This window comes from Colletotrichum destructivum, chromosome 6 (assembly GCF_034447905.1).
Source record: "Colletotrichum destructivum chromosome 6, complete sequence".
NCBI classification, from domain to species: Eukaryota; Fungi; Ascomycota; class Sordariomycetes; order Glomerellales; family Glomerellaceae; genus Colletotrichum; species Colletotrichum destructivum.
The window spans coordinates 2,802,209-2,826,951 of NC_085901.1; the positions used below are offsets into that span (position 1 = coordinate 2,802,209).

Consider the following 24,743-nt stretch of genomic DNA (forward strand, 5'->3'; position numbering starts at 1 on the left):
TTCCCGCGCAAACCATCCTGGATCTCCCTGGGTTGCCTGCATAGCTTTGCACCGTCTGCACAGTTCTGCATCTTCCGCACAGTTGCTTTGCTTTGCTTACCTCACCTTACCTTATTAGCCTTGCCGGCCTACCCTGTCTGTCTGCCCTGGTTCTCAGAGACCTCCTGGGACTTCCCCTTTCTCTTCGCTCTCAGGGCCCCAAGCGTCAAGAGAGGTGACCGGCCCCCTTGCTCCCTTGGTCTCCCGATACCTCCACCCGTATATGATCTCCTCGCTGCTAGGGGGTACCCGGTGTACAACGAGAGAGACTGAGAGAAGAGAGAGAGGTGCCCGCCGCCGCCCCCCTTCCTTGCTCGCCCATGCCCTGCCGCCACTCCCAGCGCCTACCTACCGCGCGACTTACACCCACGTCGCCTAGTCAGTCACATACACTCTCAGCGCTCCGTGACGATGGGTCGACAAGACAAATGAATACATCTTCCGCCTCTCACCCCCCTCCCCCCCTCCCGTCTCTCCTTCTTCTCACTCCTCCTGTCATTGTTTTTTGTGCCCTTTCCCTCTCGTCAAGCCTCGTCTGTGCTCTCCAGGCCCTTGCCTAGACGGATCGAATATCTCGCCCTCAAGCCTTGGGAGGACTTTGCCAAACCTTGCTGTCTCACCTCGTCGCGGCCCTGCCTCACCCTTCCTCATCCCGCTTCTCGTCCCCCGTTTGATCTTAAAGCGGACAAGTTCCCCTCGACCTGCTGTCCCAAATTCTGCGCCTCTCACACCCACGTTCTCTCTTCGCACCTCTCTTAATATCAGACCTTCAGCCTCCTAACCTCAGTCACTCTTTCACCTTACGCTCTAGTCCATGACTTGAGCCGACGCCCCTCGTTACCGCTTGAGAAGAGAATACGCATGCCTATCCTCGCCTGCTACACTGATCTCGCACGCTCGCTCCGCACGCACATCCAGACACACACACACACACACACACACACACACACATTCATTTACCTTGCCATTCAGCCACATAGCAAACCTCTGTTGACGGGTTAATCCTTGAAGCTCAAGCAGCTTTGCCGTATCAACCATGGCCTACTACCAAGACTACCAGACTCCATACGATTATGCTGCCTTCAGCACCCCGTTCCCCGGAAACCTGTACCAAAATGAGTACAACATGGAACTCTACCGACAGCAAGCCGCCATGATGAATCGAGGCATGTTCCCGGGTGTTGGCGGAAAGGTCACCGAATCCAAGCCAAGACTTGCTAAGGACGAAGTCGACAAGCTTGAGAGGGAGTTCCAGAGGAACAATAAGCCCAACAGCAGCCTGAAAAAGCAGCTTGCCGAGGAAATGAGAGTCGATATTGCAAGAATCAATGTACTTCGTACCCGTATACCCGTTTCGCACGACACGCACTAATTGGCTCTAGAATTGGTTCCAAAACCGTCGAGCAAAGGCGAAACAGGAGAAGAGGGCGCAGGAGAACGAGGCTCGCCGCAAGTCGGAGCAGGCCGCCGATGAATCGACAAACTCCGAAACCATTAAAGAGTCCTTCCACGACCACGATGACGACCTCCGCCCGTCCAAAGCCCCTTTCCCCCCCGTTAAGGCACATCCCGGCGTGACTAGCAGCCGTGAGAGCTCGCCATCGGAAGGGACCGAGACCCCGGAGCAATCCGCAGAACAACCACACGTCATTGCGGAAGAGACAGAGTCGGAGTATGCCTCGCCCGAGTCGTCCAACTCGTTCCAGCACCAAGACCTCAATATCAGCTACGCCCTCGCCTCCGACGCGTTCTTCTCGGACCAGCCGTCCTGCGACTTCACGTCATCCATGCCATTGGAGGCATCCCACCCGACACCCGGACACTTGACTCTTTCGATACCCAACCAGTTCATGTCGCACCTTCCCGAGTCGACGAGCGCCTCGTCCTTCTCATCATACCATCATCTGTCTAGTGCGAGCGACTTCGGAGATTCGCTTGCACCCATGGCGCATAGCTTGTCTGGTAACTTGACCGAACCGATCCCCATCAACATCAAGCAAGAGCAGATGCAAGCCGAGGCCCTGAACAGGTTTGATCCGTTCTCCCCTGCGTCGATGTCTCAGTCGCCGCCAGAGATGTCCACCTCAGACTTGCGTTTCAGGTCGCCCTCGACTATCGACATCGCCAGCAGGAGAAACTCGAAGCGGCCCGCACAGCTTGTTAGCTGCATGCGAAGCCAATCATACAACTATTCCGGCCCCAAGACGGGCATCGAGATGCCTAGGAGGATGGAGGCGCCGAGCCCAATGCGCCGCGTTGCATCTGCAACGGGCAACTTTCCTAGAGGGATTCAGAAGATGTCCAGCTCAGGCCCGCGATCGCCACTGTACTTTGACCGTAACCAGGAGAACCTCCTTCTGCAGATGGCCTCAAGGTCCCCGGTATCACGAAGCCCGGCAGCGCCACCCACGCCAAACACGCCGATTGTCCCTAGCCAACAGGCGCTGCGCGAGACGACCGTCTCTTCCATGTCCTCGGCCGATGACGAAAAGAGCTATAGCCACCAGAACACCCTGACCGTGCCCCAGTACGCCATGGACCCGACCATGAGGACGCCGCCCGACACCCCTGGCATGCTGACGATGCCGAACTCCATGTTCCCTACATTTGACTTCAACGTGCCTGACGATCCGCTCCCTACGCCCAGCTTTGGCGGCTTTGAGCAGGATTTCCCTGCCTTGTCGACGAGCATCCCGAGTTATGTCGCACACGGTTGCGCAAGCCAGCCGGTGACACCATCGTACCCTCCCGGCAACATGGGGCCGGCATTTTACTCGTCCTACGGCGGCGGTGGCAACACTGAGTACAACTGGTCGGATGCCTCTGCCGTCTCGGCCAAGCCGTCACCTGATCAGTCACGGTCAAGACAGTTTCAGTTCACCAACATGACTGCGCAAGATTTCCACGGAGAGTGAGGCGTTGCCTGTCTCAGTGGCTGCTTTTGACCTCAATCCTGCATATATCCGCATGGATGAGGACCGTTAGGGACATAAGTTCCCTACATACCAGTAGCCGCACGCAGTGTGGACTTTTTTTTCTTTGTTTATCACGCAACCGCCAACTGGGCGCTGTATAACAACAAAGCATGGGAAGGTATTAGGCGCGTATTTTTACTTCGTACCTACAGCGACTGCGATATCATTGGTCATCGGCGCGTCACCGGACTACTCGGATTAGGTTTTCATTTTCGTTTTAAGAATGGTTTTTCTTCTTTCCTTTTCGTCTTTCTCTGTCAGACACACTGCTCGCTTCAGCAATGATTTCCTTTTTTTCTATGATACCTACTGCATACACATCAAAGAAACCATTCTCTTAACCTAATGTAATGATATACATACGGCTTATGTCCTGCTGGCGGTGGCGCTGTTTGTGGCTGAAGAGGAAAGCAAGAGAGGGGGGGGAGGGGGGGCGGTCATGGACCTGGATGCTCCAACGGAAGGAATAGGACACTTGGAAGGGAAGGAAATTACGGATTTCAAATCATGATTTGGCCATTGGGTCATCGGTGGTAAGCTGTGCACATACAGATTGGCACACACGGGGTGACACATATCCGAGGTGCGGTATGGTTGGGATGGCGTTACTCTTCCGGCGGTCCTGGGGTACCTAGGCATACCAAAATAGGATGTGGAAGCAAAATAGAGAATTGCCGTGAATACACACCTTTCGTTCGAATCGTTTATGCTGGGTGATAGACGAGAGTGGTTGAGCTTCCTTGGTGTGGCCCATGGCTCACTGAGAGCCTCACCAAGCCCCTTCCTTGCCTGGCCGTAAGGTAGTGATTTGTTAACACCCAACCAATGTAAGCAATGGGGCGTGGTGGGAAGTTGCTAGCTGTCGGTCATAAGTCGCTGGGCCTACAGCAACTAAGCTTGTTTAGCTTTGACATACCCTGCACTTTCTGCAATATCTACTGTGTGATCCCTCATGAGTGTTGCCGGCAAGCCTTCCTATTTATTCTGATGTTGGCATTGCTGGTCCCGAAACTATTACGTTTCACCGGGGCATAGAAGACAGTCATTCAGACAAGTATTTCCTGCAGCGTCTCGTCCAGGGCCGCCCTCGAATGTTTGCGCCATCGCGGATGCCGTGGGACGATAGGTGAGGTGAGGTAAGGCAGGTAGGTAGGTGGGTGGTGAAAAGGGCTGTTGAGGTTGCAGCAGAGTTCGGCTGAAAAACGCTGGCCCCATAAATCGGCGAAATTCAATTCGCCTGATCGGGGAGGGGGTAAGGAGGGTCATTGTTTGGCCTTTTTCCTTTTCTTTCTGGCAAGGACCTCGGAGGTTGTTGTTGCTGCCACTACTTCCCAGTCGCCGGTTGGAATGGTTCGTGTGGGGAAGGAGCGCACACATCTCCGCATTAAGCAATTGGATCGTCTCTCTTGTTTCTGCATTGCGACATTATCTGCCGAACTTCTGCAACGACATTCCCTGTGAGAGACACTGTTTTCATTTTGTTTCCATTCCACAGCCCCCCCTCCCCCCGGCGGTCAGTCTTTGGTAAACACATGGCAAAGGGAATGTGGATAAGACTTTGACACCTTTTCCCTCGGCTATCAACCGTCTCAGTCCTTGTCCGGTATGCGCTGGCACGCGTGACGCCACCCCCGTTCGGACAGAATCGTCCCTGAGCCTCTTAGGCCGTTCGTCGCATTCTCCGCCCCGAACACCACGCTGCTGAGGAGCCGAGACATTAGGAACATTCCGGTGGGCAGACACTTTGTTCACAGGAATGCTGGAAACGGTCTTTTCTCCTCGCTCGGACTCTACTTCTTCCTCCTCCCCCGCTTTCGGGGTCTATTCGGCAACTTGGTTCCTGGAGAGAACTGTTGAAAAAGCCGACTTAGATCAAGGTATGTCAGTCAGGTGTGGCCGGTGTGGAGAGAGGTTCGTCCAACCAACCCGGTCAATTGTCCCATCCTGGCGTTTTGCCTCTCAATGGCAATGGCCCTAGGTTCCTCCCCCGCTCCCCGCATCAACCTCCGCCCCATTCATCCCATTGCTCTGCCGTCCATGAAAGCCGGCATCCACTGCTACCCTCGCACTGTTGATCCCCTTGTATCTACCCCCCGAAAGAGGCCATCACAACCACTCGACGGGGCCATATTACTTAGCCCTAGCCCCCTCCATGACACCTCCCATTCAGTTCCCCCCCCGGAGTTTGCCCGTCTTTACACCAAGAGTCCCAGTTGCCGGTCCACGTACGCCGCGCGGGGACACAAGCATAACCCTACGACCGGGTTACTTACTCGGGGTAGGCCCCCATCGTCGTCATTCGACGTCTCCTCCTATGCCGTGCCCCTCGTTGCGTAGAAGAGCCCCCTTCGATGGGGGTCGGTCCGATATATCCTGGCTGCCCAATGTTAATGCCCGCACATACCCTGGTCAGGCCCTTTGGCGTCTATTTGCTAACGGGGCGTAGGAGTCCTCGTAGGCGGTCTTTTCGTTCCGTGATGAAGCGGTCGCGGTATAAGAAGGGCCATGACGGTCCTGGTGGCAAGTCAAAATGTGTATCTGTAGCCCCATATCCGCCACAGCCCGACCGATACGCGCGCCGCAAACGGTCTGTCTCTGAGGTTCTGACCATGGTTTTCGTCGCCTACGCGTTGGCAACATGCCTGTACCTCTCCGCTCCGGCGTGGTCTGCGGCCTTGAGGTGTAGGAACACCAGCCCCGTCGTGGACGTCAAGAATGGCTCTTATGCCGGCACCCATAACCCAAAGTACAACCAGGACTTTTTCCTCGGCATCCCGTACGCTAAGGTGTGTAAACTCTGACTGCCAAGTCTGAGCCCGCGACGGTATGTTGACCATGCAAGGTTCCCGAGCGTTTCCGCGTTCCTGAGAGCCTTGACACAACGTGGAACGGCACCCGCCCCGCCACGCAGTACCCCAAGCACTGTATCGGCTACGGCGAAGACATGATCGGCTACGAGTCCTCCGAGGACTGTCTGTACGTCAATGTCGTCCGTCCAGCAAGCGTAGCACCCGACGCGCAGCTGCCTGTGGCCGTCTGGATTCACGGGGGCGGTCTGGTAAGCCATCCGGTTCCCAATCCATGTCCCAGACATTAAACTGACACAAAGAAAGTATATGGGGGGCTCAGCCGACAGGCGGTACAACCTCTCTTTCATCGTGGAGAACAGCGTCAAACAGAATACTCCCGTCATCGGAGTCAGCTTCAACTACCGTCTCTCCGTCTTTGGCTTCCCCGGCGGCAAGGAGGCCCTCGAGGCCGGCGCCACGAACCTCGGGTTCAGGGACCAGAGGTTGGCGTTGCACTGGGTCAACGAGAACATTGCCAGTTTCGGTGGCGCGCCCGACAAGGTCACCATCTTTGGCGAGAGCTCTGGCGCTGAGAGCGTTGCCGCGCAGGTGCTGGCATACAACGGTAGGCGACTGTCGTGTTCCCGCAGGGACAAACGATTTGGTGACTAACGCCGAAAAAGGACGCGACGACGGGCTTTTCAGGGCAGCAGCCGCACAGTCAGGCTTTGGAGGTGTCATCCCCCGCAAGGTCGGCGGCTTCAACTCGACTTCGTACCAGACGGACTACGATCAGCTCGTCGGGAACATCACCTCGTGCGCTTCCACTGTCGGCACCCCGGCGTCGATCGACTGCCTGCGCACCGCGCCTCTGGAAGAGTTCCACGCGGTGCTCAACGTGACGGGCGCCCCCTTTGCCTTTATTCCTGTCAAGGACGGCGACTTCCTCGCAGACTTTGCTACCAATCAGCTTGCCCGCGGGGACTTCGTCAAGGTGCCTGTTCTTATCGGGTCCAACATGGACGAAGGTTCCGCTTTTGGGCAGGGCAAGGGACCCAGCGGAGGGCCGATCAACACGGACGATGACATGGCATACGCCGTGGCCAGCGTCATCCCGCCCCAGGCCGAGGAAACAGCGGGGCAGAGTGTCGATGAGCTTGTAGATGGAGTGTTGACGCTGTACCCCGATGATCAGGCCGTTGGCATCCCGAACCTCGAGACGTGGCCGCACGTCATACAACCCGGCGAGGAGATTGCCGTGGCTCGGGGCCTGCAGCAGCGCCGTGGCGGGGCCTTCTTCGGAGACATGTGCGTCCTGAGCCGCCCCAAAGTGTCTTTCGTTCGTCTTTTTGACTGACCTTGCCAGGTTCTTCGGTTTCTTGCGACGGAGGGCCAACACCGTCTGGTCGGAGAACGGCATTCACTCATTCGCCTACCGCTTCAACGTGCGGCCGAACGGAGCCCCAGAGTACATCGGCTCAACTCACTTTGCAGAGGTAAACTTCTTATAGATTCGCATTGTGACGTCCTCCCACATTGTCTCGCGCGAGACTGACACGCATACGCCCATCTAGGTCGCATTCGTATTCAACAACCTCGACGGCCTCGGCTACACCACAAACCCCTTTGGCGGCAACGACACGTCGTACACAGTAAAGGCGGCCGCCCTCTCAAAGACTATGTCCACGGCGTGGATCAACTTCTTCGCGGGTCTCAACCCCAATGGCGCGCCGGGTTTGAGTGAGTGGCCCGTCTACGACACTGCAGGCGAGGCCGGTGTGGGGAGCGACGTGGTCTTCGGCATCGACGGCGCTGTCGTTGAAACGGATGACTGGCGTAAGGACGGCATGGACTGGATGATTGAGCACGCGCTGGACGTCTTTGGTAACTAGGACGGTAGGCGTGCGACGGTATAGCCGTGTCTTACGACCCCTTCTCCCTGGTACATAGACAGGCTATGACAAGTAACCAAGTACCTTCGGCCTAAACAGAAACCGGGGTCCCGTTTCCTTTCACATGCATAAGCTGACGAGGAAGTCAAGGGGGCTCGTGGAGAAGAGCGGAGGTTCCCCCGTAGCAAACCGTCCGCCCGTGTGAATTGGGCCTGCCTTCTGCCCCCTCTGCGGTTTCGATACCTCAATATCACGCGTATTTAGTCAATGACTTTGTGATGAAACTGCGATGCCCCCCTTGGTAAGAAAACACCCAACGCATCACCATGCATTATTATTCTGTATCCCATTGAGTTCTTCTAGACTATCCGATACTTGTCTTAGCCGCTCCCGTACCCACACACAAGCCTGCGCGCGACCCGCTCCGAGCCTCTTCCGCCCCTTCATCCCATCTCCACGGGCCCCGAGCGTGGGTAGGAGTAGCTCTTGGTCTCGGGACCGGGATACAGCGGCGCCTGGTGCACCGGGCCTGGTGACCCGTGGCCGTAGACGTGAGGCTCACGCTGCGCCATGGCCATACCCTGCCACTCTTCCAGCGTCTTCTGCTTCTTCCTCAGGTACCTGCACCACACGATGCCGCAGACGACGCACGTTACTGCCACGGCCCCGATCCCGACGCCGATCCCGGCCTGGGCACCGACAGATAGACCCCCGCCCCCGGCGGACCTGGAATCGTTGGAGCCGCCGCTCTCGTTGGGTTGGGCTGCCGGCCTGGTGGTGGCCGACTCCAAGTCGCCTCTCGTCGCGGTGATCGGCGTGGGCTGGTTCTCGGCGGAAGTTTCCGAGACGTGTGAGATCGACGCCGGCGCCGCCCCGTCAGTCGCTGTCGTCGTCGTCGTCGTCGTCGTCGTCAACGGCGCCGGCACAGCCGAACTGCTCGGAACGGGTTGGTCGGTGATGTTGAAGAAGGCCGATGACATGCCGGGTGCCGACTGGTTGCCTTGGGCGGAGGGGTCGCCCTCGAAGAGCCAGAAGAAGAAGACGTTGGAGGAGTCGAGGTCGAGCTCGTAGGTCTGGACCTCCCACTCAAAGTCCTTGACCGGATCCTCGTCGGTTTCTGTGTGCGTCTCAGTATCAGTCGTCGGCATGTTCGAACAAAGCCACGAGAGGAAGAGCTCTCTTGGGGGCCTACGAAAGATCACGGGTCCCAGGTTCGCGGCGCCGCCTGCCAGAACCTGTTGCCATAGCGCGATAGTGTATCGTGTGAACTTGGTGTTGTACCAGATGTTCTTGGTCTCGCCAATCCTCCATAGCTCTCTGCTCTGCGTCGGGCTGAAGAATTGAGATGAGGCCAAAGGGATGATGGCAAACAAAAGCACTTCCAGAAAGAGCATACTGAGATGAATGGTTTATATTTTTGCACAACGTCTCTCGTAAGCGCAGCGGCGAACACGGCAGTTCTCTGTCTTAATAACATGCTTTGCCTGGACGACCGAGCCTGTCCTCGCCCGTGTCCGACCCGACCGTTTGGGTCGTCGGCCCACCGTCTCTTGTTCCATGTGGCAGCAACCAGGTTCGAGTCCCTGTCACTCCAGCCAACCGCAATTGTCAATGATTGTGTGTTGGCCTCATTCGGCGACCGGTTCCTGGCGGCAATACCTTGGCCACACCTGCGCAGATGAGAGCGCTTGACGGCAGATATCGATGGCTAAGGCCCTGTCACGTACTTACATATCAAACCTGGGGAGTTGTCGAAGGGGCCGAATGGCAAAAGGCAAATCTGAACATCTCAATCACAAGGAAAAACAAAAAACCACCCAGGGGCAAAACTTTGTCGACGCGGAGTTCCTCATCCGAAAGGAAACTCAAACTTTGGTCGTTATCCATGACGCCGTGTTCATGGCCTGGTTGCCTCCAACAGTCCGACCCAGGATTGTTCAAAGACGGTCATATCACGCAGGGCAGGTTCGCGCCGCCATCTGCAGCTCGAAATAACATGCACCAACACTTTCCGTTGCCAAGCTATTATGACAATAGCTGCTGCGTCAGGCCCAACGCCGCTTTCGAGTTCCCAGCTGAGTAACCGGCGGGCTGGTGCGGCTTCTCTCTCTCTCTTTTCCTCCCTCCCTCTTTTTCCTTTCTTCTCATTTCACTTTGCCCCTCCCCTGGCCCTATGTGGGCGTGGTGCCTCATTAGTGCAGCAAGCAACACGATAACCCTGGGCCAGATTGCCGCCCGCTCGTCAATCAGCCAGCCGCTGCGCAGTGCCTGAAATCTGATTGACCGCCACCCCACCCCGATGCAGCAGTCAGTAGCTGGGTAGGTAGCTGATGGTCCCCCTTCTTCTTAAAGGCTTGTCCCCAGCGACTTGTCCGGATCGAGTCTGTTTTTGAGAAATTTTGCCCTTCTTCCCACTCCTTCGTGGCCAGGTTCGACATGATGCATTTCCTCCCCATTAGGCCAATGTCCAGGAGGGACTTATGCATCATCGGAGCAGTCTTCATCACGATTGTGTTCGTGCTGCATAAACCATTCCTTGGCCATATTCGGAGCACCTCGGCTTCGCCAAGCTTGATAGCCGATATCAACAATACCACACTGGGCGTGAGTCTCCTTCGCCCTCCCCGGCCAGAGCGTGTTTTCTCATGACCCTCCAGTTTGAAAAGATTCTGGTTGTCGGCCTACCGAGCCGAACAGATCGCCGAGATGGCATGATTCTCCAGGCCGCACTCAGCAACATAGACATCGATTTCATTGACGGTGTTCCTGGCAACACCGTCTCCGATAAAGCAATCCCAAAGACGACCGAGCACGGCCGCTTGAACGACGGTGCCATAGGCTGCTGGCGCGGTCATATGAACGCACTGGGAGAGTCGGTCAACCCTCCCCCTCGGGCTGGTGCCGCTATCCTCTAACACTCTTGTGAAGAATTGTTCGTCGAAACCTGTCTTCGGCCCTCATCCTCGAAGACGATGTCGACTGGGACATCAGGATCAGGTCGCAGCTTCACGACTTTGCCCTCGCCACCCATGCGCTTACTCAGCCCCTGCTGGAAGCACCCTCTTCGTTCGTTGATTCAACATACCCAAAGCCGTCCGAAAACTCCTCCGGAACGGTGCCGGACATTCCTTTTGACCACCTTCCTGCCACTGTCCCGCCCACTTTCTCGCCTTACGGCGACGATTGGGACCTCCTGTGGATCGGCCATTGCGGCATGCATTTCCCCTTTCCCGACAGGAGCGTGCCCAAAGCCCGCGTCATTCACTCCAATGACGTGACGGTCGCTCCGAAGAAGAACCTGTGGACCTTCAACATCCCTTTCACTTTGAAGGAGAAGTACCCCGAACATACCCGCGCCGTCCATCATGTGCAGGAAGGCGTCTGCACCCTCGGCTATGCCGTCAGCCAGAAGGGAGCGAGAAGGCTGTTGCAAGAGGTCGCATTGAAAGACGTGAGCGATGCTGTAGACATCCTTCTGAGGTTCTTTTGCGAAGGCGGCAAGGGACGCAAATCGCACAACTGCTTGACGTCGCAGCCTGCGTTCTTCCATCATCATCGCCCGGCCGGTCCAATGAGTTCTATGAGCGACATCGGTAATCATGACGGCTTCAGGGACACCAGTATGACCGATATGGTGAGATGGAGTGTGAGGCTGAATGCGGATGCACTTTTGGAAGGAAGGACGGACTTTGTCGACCAATACCCTGACGACAAGTGAAATAGCAAAAGCGTCGTAACTAGGGTCGTTTTCTTCGGCCGTGTCAGATCAGCCTTGTTCATAACTAATGTATGGAACAGTTGCGCATAGCACTACCAATATGATGGATCAAAGTTTGAGGCAGTGCTGCAATGCAGTAATCGAAGTTCCGACTCCCATCAGGATCCGACTGACTAGCGACTGTGTTGACATTCAAGCAAATAAGACTACAGTGCTCTCGTTGGTAGAGCACGGCAAACTATTGGCAAGTTGATTTTCAAGGAGCAACATAGAGATGGGTTTAAACAAGACGACAAAACGTGCACTTCAGGAAGGATGGGAACCTCGGCCGCCGCCTTCTGCCCAGCGAAAGCATCCCTACCAGCGGTTCACAGGACCGTGACACGTCTTGAATGGCCCCGCAGAAGTCTTGTTGTCTGCATTGAAAGCCCAAAAATGCACGGGTATAGGCGGACAGTAGACACACGGTGGTGATGCATACAGCCAGCCAGCAGAAAGCCAGAGCGGGAACTCGATACAGTTCTGAGTGAGCTGTAACCACCACTGGCGGAACTACATGCCAGCGAGAGCATCGGATGTCGGGTTGCCTGGCGAGAAATATACGCAAGAGATGCTCTAACCGGGTAAAGTCGGTCGGCTGGCCGAGCCGTGTCTCACTTCTTAGCGGCCGCCGCCAGACGAGCACCGGAGGAAAGCCGGATGGCCATCGGCCCCACCAAGCCGGGTTCGGCGCCAACCCAGTCAACTTCCGTCCAGCTGATCAACCCCGTATAGAATCGTCACAAGAGTGATATTTCATACATCACTAACAACGGTGTGTGACAATACTGAGATTTTGCAAAGTGCGGTCTATGCGCCCAAGTACCCCACAACACCAGTCATGCGTGTGTCCATACGTACGTAGACTGATGGGGTTGCCCAGCGTTTGTCCTGGGCGGGACACTACGTTCCAGTCTTACTATGATACTCTAGGGTTTGGAGACAAGAGTGGCAAAAAATGTATGAACAGCCAGTCTGGTCCTACATGCTGTTGAGTGAGTGTGTTGGCCTTCTCCTCTGCCGCTCTATTTAAGAGGTATGCTTACCTCGTTGGCAATATTTAAATAAACCTACCTTACTCTGCACAGAGTTACCGTACTTTTAGCTCTTAGATGAATCATAATGGTGGGTGTATGACAAATGTGGCACCGCCTCCGACAGCATCCGTTTCTAGTATATAATTAACTTAGGCTTCTCGGAATGTTACATACGACTATACCTACTAGAAAGCTTAGGATACTGTCTGCTCTCCTATAGATAAGCTAGTGAGAGGTCTCGAAGCAGTTCTGCTTCACGACAGAAACCAATAAGCAACTGGGCAGCGAATCCAATCGTCGGCATCATCTCCGCATATCTTCGGGTTGGCCTGGTCATAGACATGGGTGATGAGCCAACATGTCAGCGTGGGAGTGTTCGCAAGAGCGGTGACCGGAAGCACCTCAACTTTGGCGCTATTGTTGACGGACGTACGGAACTTTTTCTCAGCACTGAATCTGACTCTGGCGAACCTTGGTACGTCATTTTGGATGTCATTTTTTAGGTTTCCGATGTATGTCTCCAAAGCCAAGACCACTTCAGTCCTTGATTCTTTGCAGAGATGTCGGGGTTCGTACCTCCTTGATCAATGTCAGTGAAGATCAATTGCAGTAATGTTCTTATGAGCAAGATAATTTCGATTGAGGACTTCAGTGAATAGGGATTGTTGAATTTCAAACTGGCACATTGGTAATGTCAACGATGGTCCGTTCACTTGAGCAGCATGACGCAAGCCGAAAGCCAAACCATGCAATAATGAGACCGGCGATACTTTCATACAGGTAGACTGTCGACGTCCATTCCTGAAATAAATTCGTCACGGAGGGCATTGACCGGAGACTCCGGGAGGGCCAAGAGGTAGGTACTCTCATTTGTCTCTTAGATAGTCCTTTAAATAAAATATGTATCCCATCGGGTGCTAATGTAATAACTCCCCTTCGGTCTGAAGAAACTCCAGTTTTCTACAACATCACTGGTTCTCAATCCTCTGTTTGACCCAAAATTACTTGGCACCGAAAAAATGAAGCCCACAGGCACCCGGTGGGATAGATACTAAAAAAAGACTTTCTGAGGTCTGGGGAGACACCCTTGGGTTATAAAGTAGGACGCGGGTGCCTTGATTGGTATTCTTGGTGTCCAAGCTGCTGTTGTCAGTATCCTCCGTATTCGTCAACATGACGCCTATTCGCTTCGTCACTATTTTTATTGCATTGATATCATTATGTTTGTCCCAAGAGTTGCACCCAATGGCCTCTGCATCAGATGTTGCCGGGTCTTCAACAGGCAGTAACAACGATGACCCTTCAAACCGCGACGAATCGTCCAAGGCCACACGAGCAACTCCGGCCAGCACAGTCGATGCCAAATACATCATCTGGGCCAGAGAAGGTATCTTAAAAGAAGATGCCGACAGCTTCTACAATACTCTTGTAGGCATAGTTGGAAACAAAGACGAGGTTGAATTCCTCGTCAACCAAAAAAAACATACCTCACGCCTGGCATGCCGCTCTCACTGCAGCTCAGCTCAGCAAGGTTAGAGCGGATGGCGTTGTCGACAGAGTTGAAGCCGATGTGCAACTTCGTGTTGAAAGGCCTGGTGGTACTGCCGCCATTAGAAAACGAGATAACGTTCAGCGGCGCCCTAGCGATGACAGGCCTATAATCGACCTTCGAATGCTTTCAACGCCGCCGCAGACTCCGCTTCTCGATTACTATGCCTACGACGATAGCGCTGGCGAGGGGATAACCATTTACATGATCGATAGCGGCCCGTTCGGCTTCGAGCATTCTGAGCTTCAGCCCATGGATTCATCTATCACCCGCGAGAATATCGACGTAATGGATCGCCCTGAGCTAATTGATGATAACTCCTATCATGGCACCTGTGTAGTTTCAAAGGCTGTTGGCAATAAGGTTGGCGTAGCCAGGCGAGCCAACCTCATTACAATCCGCATAGATATCACACCCGGCAAATTTCGCTTCATTAAAGCCTGGGAAACTATCCGCGACGACATCAAGAGCAAGGGTCTGCAAGGAAAGGCCGTTGTTTCATCCTCGGCTGTGTTTGTAGCAACGAACGACCTCGAATACAACCGGAAAACACTTTTCGAGTTGCAAGATTTAGTGCAATCGATTACCGAGATGGATGTGCCTGTCATCTGCCCGGCCGGTAACAGTGCTGACAAACCCAAAGGGTCTATCGAACCAAATACTCTCCCAGCAGTGCTGGCCGAGCGGCTGCCCGTCATCGTGGTTGGCTCGGCTGCCGTCGGCGGGACTATGTCCAGGTTCAGCCAGCGCGGGAGATTGTTGACTACTTGGGCGGTTGGAGAAGAGATCCAGTGCGCTAATAGAGAAAGCGAAAACGGCCTTCTTACTACAGAGGGCACTTCAGTTGCCGCTCCCCAAATAGCAGGTCTTGCGGCTTACTTCATGTCGCATCCGAAATTCCGCCTTCAGTTAAGGCCAGGCACAGTAGCAAAGGACATGCAGAGCCTAATACGCAGGTACTCGCACCCGCGTGCCCGAGCCTTTCACTACCCAGGTATAGCCTGGAACGGATTCAAACCGGCGTAAAAGCGAATTGGAGCGCTTGCGTCGGTCTCCGGGGGCGGCGGCTCGGAGGAAAGCCCCGCTGGCTTCACACCGATAGAAATGCAGTCAGAGAAGGAGGCTGGGACAAGTATTAGTGAAAGCGCTGAACATGCTTCTTGTTTAGAATTCTACTGCAAATGTTTCTTACTCCGCTTCTCCCTTACTTAAAAAGCTACCATCTATGCAGAAGAGCAGGTGACGTCTGGCAGCAGGTTCTAGATTAGAAGAAGGGTTGCTGAACATTGTATCTTGCGTAGCTTAGAATGGGTTTGTTAGCGAGCCTGGGAGCGGAGTTCGCCGACTAGCCCCCCCGGTCTCTTCTGATTGCTGGAAGTCGTCTAAACTTGATATAGTTACGATACGTTCTCTCAATAGAACCTATTCTTGCAGGAAATTGAAGGCTGTAAAATAAGCCAGTCTTAGTGGGTCCTGTCGACAGCTTAGAATCTTGGGGAGTTCACACAGGAAACTTCACTGCATTCTTCAACCGATGGGCGGATACCCGTGATCCTTGTTTGCCCCCTAATCACTTGATGCCAGGTTCCTGTAGGCCAGATCTGTTTGGCGACCGGGTTAACAAACGTGTCTACTAAAGGGGAAGGTGAAAAGGCCACATCGGGTCGCCGCTGTGCCACAGCTACTTGAAAGTAGGATTTGAAGTCCTCGGGCCAACTATGCAAGACGATGTCCATCGCCATTTCCACCTATCGTTCGATGTCCCTCGCACCTCACAGAGCCTCGCAGCAGGCCCCGTTGTTTCCTCCCCTGTGTTCACAGACACACCAACAATCTTCCACGACAAACTGCAACCAAAGAGACCAAAGGACGAGCGAGCAGCCGGGTTTGAACCCACAGTGTACTGAGACGCAGAAATTCTGTAGTATTAGTAGCGACGTGTTCGAAGCACGAATCCGCGGGCACCTACCTGCCTTGCTCGACCGACCCCAACTTCCGAAGCGCCGCGGGCTTGCCGGCACCGATGTGGAGTCACCCCGCGTCCATCGGGGCCGGGATTCGCTGGCGTGATTTCAGACGTCGCATTAAACATCGCTTCGATCTGACGCCTGCCCGCCTGCCGACCTAGCTACCTACCTCATACAGCCAACGCCCTTCGCGCGACATAGCACGCCGAAAGAGTCATCGCCCCTCTTGGACCCTGGGAGTTCTTTGTCAGACGGCTTTGGTAAGCAGGCCTGGCTTACATGATCGTGGAGATGCTCTTGTGAGTTTCCCTAGTCGCCGGACGACGACTGCGCCAGGACGTCGATGCTCACTCCACCGCCGCGAAACCGATATATACCTCCATCACGGGCCGCCCGTGCTCCTGCTGAGGTCCGGTTGCATCTCTTTATCGCAAAGGATAAGAGGCAAGAGGAAAAAACAACGACAAGCCCCGCCCCCCCCCACGCAGGCCAGACGATAGTATCAGTATCAGTGGTAAAAACGTTTACCTGAACATGTCTTCCTTCCCACCTCCACTCTTCCCAAAAGCCCTCCCGTCTGGGGGGAAAATTGCCCTCCTCTCCCCTTCGGGCCGCATAAAACACATAATCCCCGCCCCAGCAAAACGCGCCGAAACCCTTCTGCGGTCTCTGGGCTACACCGTCACCACAATCTTCTCTAATGCGGGGGAGTCCTCCTCCGCCACCGCCGTCGCCGAGGATGGGGTCGACCCCGTCAACGCCTCCATCCACAACCGCCTCGCCGAGCTCCGCGCCGCCTTCGCCGACCCCACCGTCGACATGATCCTCTGCACCCTCGGCGGCTCCACGATGACCGAGCTCATCCCCTACATCGTCGAGGACTCGTCGCTTCACGCCCTGGTCCGCGAGAACCCAAAGATCGTCGTGGGCTACTCCGACATCACCGTCCTGCACTGGTGCCTGCGCGCCCTCACTGGCCTCCGGACCTTCTACGGGCCCTGTGCGTTCCTGGAGCTCAGCGGAGACGCGACGTCCACTCTGTCCTCCGTCGCCTCCTTCTCCCCTTCCACCTCGGTGCCGCAGGACCCGGAAGAGGGCGACGCCTACGTCCAGGACTTTCACCTCGCTACCCTCCTCCAGACCATCTCTCGCCCGGGTCAACCCCTAGGCCCTGTCCCCCGCTCCAGGTTCTACGCACCCCTCGTACCCTCCTACTTCTTCTTGCCCCCGTCGCCGCCGCCCCCAAAGAACACGCGCTCCCTCATCCCCTCTCCGGCGTGGACCTGGCTCCGCCCCGGTCGCGCCGAGGGCCGCCTCTTCGGCGGGTGCCTCACGGTTGTTTCCCGCATCCAGGGAATCCCGCGAATCACCCCCGACTGGCGAGGCAGGATCCTCTTCCTCGAGTCCGCGACGGGGGAGGGCGACCAGGCCAAGGGAAACCCGTTGGGCAGGGTGCAGCAGGCAGTCGCGGACCTTGCGGCGCGCGGCGTCTTCGATGAGCTCGGTGGGTTGGTCATCGGGCGGCCGTACGGGTACAACACGGAAAAGCAGAGGGCCGAGTACGCCGCAGTTTTCCGTAGTCTGCTTTGTCACGGCCGGCTGGCGAATCGCAGGTTTCCGATTCTGATGAACGTCGATGTGAGCCATACCTCGCCCAAGGTGACGTTGCCAATGGACGCGCTGGCGGTGCTGGACTCGGACAAGGACGAGTTCGCCATCATCGAGGCGGCCGTGGTCTAACGGCGGCGATGCCGGGAACCAGTGCCGCAAACCAATGGCCCCCAAACAGACGGAACGAGAAAAAACATATAGCCGGCCAGCTAGGCTTTGGGTATTATTTGTATTACATTCTTGTAGCATTTCTCTCCTATCTGTACCCGTGACAGCTTCTTTCTCATCGTTTCCCGGCTTTCCTGATGGTTCCTGTTCATGTTCGTGTGTGTGTCGTGTGTGAAAAAGAAAGCCCCTCCCCCAAGCAGCGACTGACTCTGCCTTTAGACCCCGCCCAACCAGAAATCGACACAAACCCTCGACGAAATGGCTCCAAACGCTTCGCTGATGCAGTTTCTGGGGGTTTCCCGGCAAGTGTGTGTACAATGAAAAGTGACTGTGTGTTGCTGAAAGTAGAGTAGTTGTGCGTCTGTGTAAGGCGCTTTTGTGCTTCATGCCGCGTCGCCCGTTCCTTCCACCTGAACTGTCGGCAGATCGACGCTATGCAATGGTACTCGAAATTGCTTCTGGAGCTGCGCATCAATAGATCGGTAGTGGCCAACACCACGCGGTGGTTTGTGTGCCTAGTAGAAACCGTCGTTGGTGTTACTCCTGGAGCTGGGTGTTGACTGAGCCGAGGAACTCGCGTCACTAGGCGTGGCCGGCTCTACGACCTGGCTGCGAATCGTCATGATCCACTCGTGCTGCAGGAGCTCAACAGCGGACGCACGATGCTTGGGGTCCCTGGTGAAGCACCTCCCCAAGAAGTCGATGCCCTGGGGGCTGAGCTGTTCGGTTGACGGCATTTGGGGAGGGTTGCCCTGCGCAATGTTGTACATGATTGCCCACTCGTTGTCCAGGTTGGCCCAAGGGCGGCGACCGGTAGCCATCTCAAGAATGACGCAGCCCAGAGACCAGATGTCAACCGAGCCGGCCCTTCCAGGGTTTTCGCCCTTAATCACTTCGGGAGACATGTACATTGGTGTTCCCGTCATGGACTTATTAGGTCTCGTGGAGGAGAGATCCTGGACGAGAGTCTTGCCCTGCCTGGCAATGACCTTGGCTGCTCCAAAGTCGACATACTTGATGATACCATTGTGGTCAAGTAGAATATCTACAACAAGTTAGCATTGGTAACTAATATCGACAACAACTACTCACTCTCAGGTTTGATATCGCGGTGAGCAATGCCGCTCTCGTGAAGGTAAGCGAGACCCTCAAGCAACTGCAATGCGTAAACCATGATAACTTGTTCGTCTTCGATACGGCCGTGCTCCAGCAGATTCGCCAGAGAGCCGCCCTGGCAAAACTCCATGAAGATGTAGACTCTGTCGCGGTGGACTTCAATGCCGTAGTAGGAGACGACGTTGGGGTGGTCGAGGACCTCCAAAACGCCCATTTCGTCCTTGATCTGCTCGGCAATGGTGGGGATCAACTTTGGATCCTGCAACCGGATCTCCTTGACGGCCATCAAATGGCCCGAGTCCAAGTTCATGGCGGCGTAAACGTTGCCAAAGGTACCACCGCCAACAAAATGGCCCTGTTGCCAGCGCATCGTGATGTTGGTAGCCGAGGACGAGAGGTAGGCCAGTGAGCGGTCAACCTCGTTGTTTCCTTCGAGCACGTGGCCGAGCGCTTGCCTCTCTGCCTCCTTGGCCCTTCTGATCTCATCGACCTTCTCGAGCTCCTCCAAGCGCTGCTCCGTGATATACTTGGAGGCTTCGTGGTCGTCAAGCATCCGATTTTTATCAAGACGCTTGAACTGACCAACCAAAGCCTCAATGCGCTCCTTCTCTGCCTGCGCAGCCAGGTTGGATCTGGCCCCCATGATGTCAAAATGCGAGATGAGGAGAGCCATGCAGCCGGCTACCTTGGCCCGAAGCCTGGCGTATTCCTCCTCGCCCAAGGCCAGGATGTGTCGCCCCCTGGTCATCCCCATGGCAAACTCCAGAGCCAGAACTGCCCAACGGAACGTCTTTCGATCCGAAGCGATACAGTCGTCGCAGATGAAACTGACCCAGTCCAGTGCAAGCTTGGTGAGCTTAAGGTTGTTCATTTGTTTCCGGTTGCTGTCCATGACGAGCAGCGAGCGCTGGCCGAATTCTGTCGCAAAGACAAAGCAGGTTTGGATAAGCTCCTGGACCTCTCTGCCTTCGGTCTGTTTGCGGATGATCTCGACACTGTCCATGAAGTTGTTGGAAAGCTTGTATGCAACGCGCCTGATCTCCATCAGACGCGTGTTGACCTTATGCAAGTTTGATCGCTGTTCTACTACCAGGTCCACATGCATGTCAACGGCGTCGATGAAGGCTCTCCTGGCGTCGACGAGCCGCGCCTGAGCACCAACGGCGACTAGCCTCATGTGGCCCTTCTTCAGGTCGACGCTCCGCTCGCGAACCGAAAGCTGAACCACGTCACCGAACCAGTGCGGGTTGCCTTCGGGCCGCAATATCAAAAGATACGGGTCGCTAGGGTCCTCTGCGAACTGCTCGGGCGAGCTAAGACCCAGAATGGATTGGATTGCGTCGTGTCTGTCCATCAAAGAGGGCGATGCCATAATGAATATGCCTTCCTGCTCGTAGAGGTCTGTGAAGACTTGGAAGTGGCCCGAGACGATGAGTCTGTCGTAGAACTCTTGCAGCTTCTCTGGCGCGAATGCGATGCTGAAGTCAGACGCGTTTTCGTAGTTTTCGCTCAGCATCTTGGAGAAACGTTGCAGCATTCTTTGCCTCACGCGGACCGAGTCCAAACACTGCTTGTATCTCTTGCTCATCTCAGCAGTACTCTCTCTCGGCTTCACTTGAAGCTCTTTCTCAAAGGTGACACTGAGACGGTTGATGGCCTTGAACGTGAGCGAGCTGAACTGCTCAGCGACCTCGACGTCTCCGCCCAGGAGGTGGCTGCCTATCTCGTTGGCGAAGTCCCATTCAGCGAACAAAAGTTCGGCCTCCTTGAAGGTGTTCTTGTTGCCGCTCAACTTCCAGTTGAGCATCTTGAAGTAGTATTTGAGAGCGTCCAGCACAACCTGGTCAAAGGACTCGTCGATGCAAGGGGGGAGCTCCCAGCCGGGCTCTGGTTGTGTGACGGCAAGACATTCCAGCTTGATGCGAATGGCTAGCTTCAGGAGCAGCTGAAACTGGCTGATCATCTGGTCCTGCATCATGGGGTTTTGCTGCGCAGACTCCTTGACCTTCTTAGCGTAAGCAAGCCTTACTTTGATGATCTCTTCGATCAGTCGAGACGGGAAACTGATGAGGGTCAGAAGCTCCTCTATGTATGGTGGGAGATGTCGTTTCTGGAAAGCGGCAAAATTGCGGATAAGCGTCTCCTTGGACTTGTTGATGACGGTAGAGATGCCAGGCAGCATGCCCTTATGAGCATCCTTGTTCTTTTCGTCGTCGAACTCCTCGTCGTAAAGTGATCTCAAGCCATCCTCCTTCATCAGCCGGTCAAGGAAAGACGATTCGTCACTAATACCGTTGCCCACGGGTGAACGTTGTCGTGTCCGCGTGAAGTCCAACTCTTCATTGCCGACCCACTTCTTGAGGATGGCAAGCTCCGTGTTGATAAGTTCATTGGTGTTGTACCATGCAATGATGGATTCCGAAGCTTCTTGGAAGAGCGGGGAGCTGGCCGATTGGTGCTCGGCGGCCAGTGAGGTCCACGAAGGGTACAGGCTTTCGGCTTTGTCGATCTTCTTGACCACATCCTTCACCTGTTCGTACGGTGGCTTCCCAGCCTCGCTCTCGCCCTTGACCGAGAAGTTGATGATCTCGTCCAGCGTGCGGTCCAACGTTGCGCGAGCCTCTTCTACCATTCGCCTCTGCACTGGGAGATGCCGCCCGCAGACCTTTGAGCGAATCCCCAGCCACAGCTCCGCCTTTTGCCCACTCTTCCCAACTGCTTGTTCGTTGGATCCGATCAACCGTTTTTTTTCTTGCTTGACAACATCTCCAGTCAAGACAGCCTCGAGCATGCCATGCCATTCTAGTCGTTCACGGTTGGTGGGGTCTTTCAGATCCTCATCGCTCGGTTGCAGGTCGTCGTTGCCGTAGAACATGATGGTCTCCTGGTCGTATCTGTCGTCGAACGGGCCCTCGGACGATGGTGTCTCACCCTCGGAATCGGAATCACCGCCTTGGCTTATGCCGTTTATGCCGTTTACGTATCCGCCGTCGAAAGGGTAGCCATCGTTGTGGTCCTGACGCAGCCTCTGGACGTAGGCCCTCTCCTGCTGACGAAACCTCTCACTCGGACGAGGGCGGCCTCTAGACGAGGCTCGAACGGATTCGACAAATGAAGGAGCGGGTTGTGGCCTGCGATGGGCGGCCGGGGCGTAGGTGTTGGAGGGCGTCCTTGCGGGGGCGCTGGGCCGTTGGATTTTGGTCGCGGCAGTGCCGTTGGCGTAGGAAGCATCACCGTCGCTGGCGTTGCTTCGTAGACTGCGAGTGGTGCCGCCGTTGGCTACGGCGGCCTGAACGATGTTGGACATGGAGCCGGCGATATGACCCTCTTGATATCTGACAAGGGAACCGACTTCATCCTGACGCTCAAGTGCGTGCGGGTCGTCGGGATGTGAATCAGCAGACGAGGCAGAGTTGTCCGAGTCAACGGCGACGGGCACAGGACGATGGGGCATGGTGGTGTCTGGGCGCAATTCGTCGTCTCCGTTGGAGAATCTCACGGCGCGAGGGGACGGCTCGGTGGACATTTTGGGAGGACCTGATTGTATATCGGCTCGGGAGGGGGGCGCGGCTGGGAGCGGAACCCTGTCCTGTGTCGGTAGTGTGGTGGACTGCTGATGGTGGTGGTCGTTGTCGTCGTCGTGACTGGTGAGGCAAAGGGTTCCCGATACGGGCGGGCGTGCGTGGTAAGCCGGTCGCGCCTCGGTCGCTCAGCACTGCAGCTGCTTGTGGATCCTCCGTCCGAAAAAGAGGGACAGGACACCGCAGCATGCAAAGTTGAATTGGGGAGAGAGGGGGAGGCGACAGGAGACGGAGGCGCAATGCGAGCCAACCGTTTGGGGGTGAATGGAACGGAAATTAGGATGACATGAGGCAACGGTATCCGCGTCGGTTGGGGAACTCGGGGAGTTGGGATGGAGGAGGCTAGACCGATTCGAATTGGCAAATGAGTTGGCTAACCGTAGCTCTCGGTGTGGGCGAGAAGAGCGGAAGAGGCACTACGGCGCAGGGGAGGAGAAGAAGAAAAAAATGATCACGATGCAGTCGAAGCACCCGCAATCGAAATGAGCTCGATGTGAAATTTGATATGGAGGAGACGACAAGACCAGCAAACGAGAAGGGAGCGCAACAGCGTCCGGACGGTGCTGGCTGGGTGGCCATTGGCCGCATCAAAGACTAGCGATTCAACCTACCGTAGCTACGTACATTAGTAGTCTGCCAGCACAAGGATTTGGCGGGCAACCAGCGGGGGCGACCCACCCGGAGGATAGGCAAGCTAAGAGGTGCTAACAACACTGAAGCGAAGCGAGCACAGTACTGTGGTTGTCTATACAGAGTACAGAGCTCTAAAAGAAAGACCTACCAATTATTTAGGTATCATCAGGTGGTCTGTCCTTTTTGTGTAAAGGAGGTTGCAACTTGTCGATATGGTTCTCTCCGCTGGGGCAGCTTCGTAGTCGAATACTGCCCCGGCCCGTGCCCACGTTGCGGTTGAAGCGCCAGTCCTACCCCTAGCACCAACGAGCGAGACGGAGCGGCTAGATATCTACCGTAGACGGCACAAATTCCCGTACTTGGAGGATGGTATATCGTCGTACGCCGGTACAACGAATACTTGGAGGGCAAGCAAGGGGGTACATTCCGGCGGGAGCTTTTGCGCTTTTGCGGGGAGTCCCTTTGGCCAAGGGTGCCACAGTGCGTTAGCCTCTTCTTTTGGGGGGGCAGTTCGACGACAACTCTCATTGCCTAGAGGCCACACGCCATGCGATTATCCACCCACATTGTGGCCGTGGCCATCGAGCTAAGTGCTGCGCGATCGAGAACCAAACCCCCGATTCGGCGCCCCGAAGACGCCTGGCAGGCCCGGCCGGCACGCTCCAGAACTTTTTGTGGCGAGTACCCACATAGTCAACTACCCGCCACCACGGTGTTCCCTGTACGCCGCGCGACGTGGCGGCGCGCCGCCACCGTGTGGCTTACTGCCTTTTCTTGTTCGTCCCTCCTCTCCTGCCCTTCTTCGCTGGTGATATTTCTAGCTTGGCCGGGCGGACAATGTGCAACAGGCCAGCAGCCTACACTCATACCATGAACCGACTCGTGCGTCCCCTGCGATTGTTGATCACACGGCTCGAGGAAGCAGCCCAAACGCAGGTCTGCCACATCTGGCTATATCCTGGGTTTGCCGGGCTTTGTCGCGAGAGCTTTGGCAAGAAAGGAAGAAGAAGAAAATCCCCGTTGTGGGGAGCTTTGCCCAGCGAGAGCTTGTCGTGCTTGCCTGCTCCCATATCTGATGTCAATCTGATGCTCTACGTTGCCGATCTTGGGCCATAGCGAATAGTGGGTGGTATGGGCTTGTTGGGACGGAGGGCAGAACCTGAGATTGGAGATGCGCGATTGGAAACACGTCCGTTGAGCTTGTCAAGCTTTTCTCGGCGTGTCGCACATGTTGCGGTAGGCTGTCTGCTACCGTGCAGCGCCGTGCAGCCGTGCTGGCTCCCTCTCTGCAAAGGTTGTTTCTTGCCAGTCAGTGCTTCTACGAAGTCGCCCACGGGGAAGTCCAAGCCTCGGCTGCTCAACCACACACTATGTTATTCGCAACTAGGTATCGTGATCTCAGATTGGAGTTTGTTGATGAGCGCAGGGTGTCGGTGAAACACCGCCGGGAGAGAACGAATACGGTCAACTACCAAAGCGCGGGTTCTAAGGTAGCCGGTCAACTGCTTGAGCATAAGAAAACAGTCCAAATTTGACAACCCGTACGTTGATATAGCAAGTAGAGTGCAGTTGTTCTTGAGCGACCCTGACCTCGAGCCTTCTCCACCGAGAAGAAAGCCTTCTATCTTG

The 24,743-nt window shown here is 55.6% G+C and overlaps 7 protein-coding genes across 7 annotated transcripts; 5 read left to right on the plus strand and 2 right to left on the minus strand.

Moving 5' to 3' along the window:
- The first annotated feature begins 536 nt into the window (after positions 1-536).
- CDEST_10046 (Putative Homeobox domain-containing protein) lies at positions 537-4,130 on the plus strand. The gene is made up of 2 exons (XM_062926204.1): positions 537-1,369; positions 1,422-4,130. Exons 1-2 carry the CDS (start codon positions 1,076-1,078, stop codon positions 2,952-2,954), a joined length of 1,827 nt encoding a protein of 608 aa, XP_062782255.1. The 5' UTR covers positions 537-1,075; the 3' UTR covers positions 2,955-4,130.
- A 230-nt stretch (positions 4,131-4,360) lies between these two features.
- CDEST_10047 (Putative carboxylesterase, type B, carboxylesterase type B, carboxylesterase type B, active) lies at positions 4,361-8,018 on the plus strand. The gene is made up of 7 exons (XM_062926205.1): positions 4,361-5,400; positions 5,461-5,800; positions 5,857-6,072; positions 6,128-6,428; positions 6,487-7,111; positions 7,170-7,299; positions 7,378-8,018. The coding sequence occupies exons 1-7, from the start codon at positions 5,366-5,368 to the stop codon at positions 7,693-7,695; spliced, it is 1,965 nt and encodes a 654-aa protein (XP_062782256.1). The 5' UTR covers positions 4,361-5,365; the 3' UTR covers positions 7,696-8,018.
- A 119-nt stretch (positions 8,019-8,137) lies between these two features.
- Positions 8,138-9,106, minus strand: CDEST_10048 (uncharacterized protein). Its single transcript, XM_062926206.1, has one exon. It carries the CDS (start codon positions 9,087-9,089, stop codon positions 8,139-8,141), a length of 951 nt encoding a protein of 316 aa, XP_062782257.1. The 5' UTR covers positions 9,090-9,106; the 3' UTR covers position 8,138.
- Positions 9,107-9,859: 753 nt separating this feature from the next.
- On the plus strand, positions 9,860-11,570 carry CDEST_10049 (Putative glycosyl transferase, family 25). Its single transcript, XM_062926207.1, has 3 exons — positions 9,860-10,299; positions 10,353-10,567; positions 10,624-11,570. Exons 1-3 carry the CDS (start codon positions 10,132-10,134, stop codon positions 11,411-11,413), a joined length of 1,173 nt encoding a protein of 390 aa, XP_062782258.1. The 5' UTR covers positions 9,860-10,131; the 3' UTR covers positions 11,414-11,570.
- A 2,092-nt stretch (positions 11,571-13,662) lies between these two features.
- Positions 13,663-15,064, plus strand: CDEST_10050 (Putative peptidase S8/S53 domain, peptidase S8, subtilisin, Ser-active; the record flags this gene model as incomplete). Its single annotated transcript, XM_062926208.1, has 2 exons — positions 13,663-13,944; positions 14,012-15,064. 2 exons carry the CDS (start codon positions 13,663-13,665, stop codon positions 15,062-15,064), a joined length of 1,335 nt encoding a protein of 444 aa, XP_062782259.1.
- A 1,002-nt stretch (positions 15,065-16,066) lies between these two features.
- CDEST_10051 (Putative serine/threonine-protein kinase, active) lies at positions 16,067-23,029 on the minus strand. Its single transcript, XM_062926209.1, has 2 exons — positions 18,877-23,029; positions 16,067-18,829 (listed from the first exon to the last, which is right to left on the minus strand). The coding sequence occupies exons 1-2, from the start codon at positions 22,424-22,426 to the stop codon at positions 18,300-18,302; spliced, it is 4,080 nt and encodes a 1,359-aa protein (XP_062782260.1). The 5' UTR covers positions 22,427-23,029; the 3' UTR covers positions 16,067-18,299.
- On the plus strand, positions 16,138-17,787 carry CDEST_10052 (Putative Peptidase family S66, LD-carboxypeptidase A domain superfamily). Its single transcript, XM_062926210.1, has one exon. The coding sequence runs from the start codon at positions 16,540-16,542 to the stop codon at positions 17,743-17,745; it is 1,206 nt and encodes a 401-aa protein (XP_062782261.1). The 5' UTR covers positions 16,138-16,539; the 3' UTR covers positions 17,746-17,787.
- Positions 23,030-24,743: the final 1,714 nt, after the last annotated feature.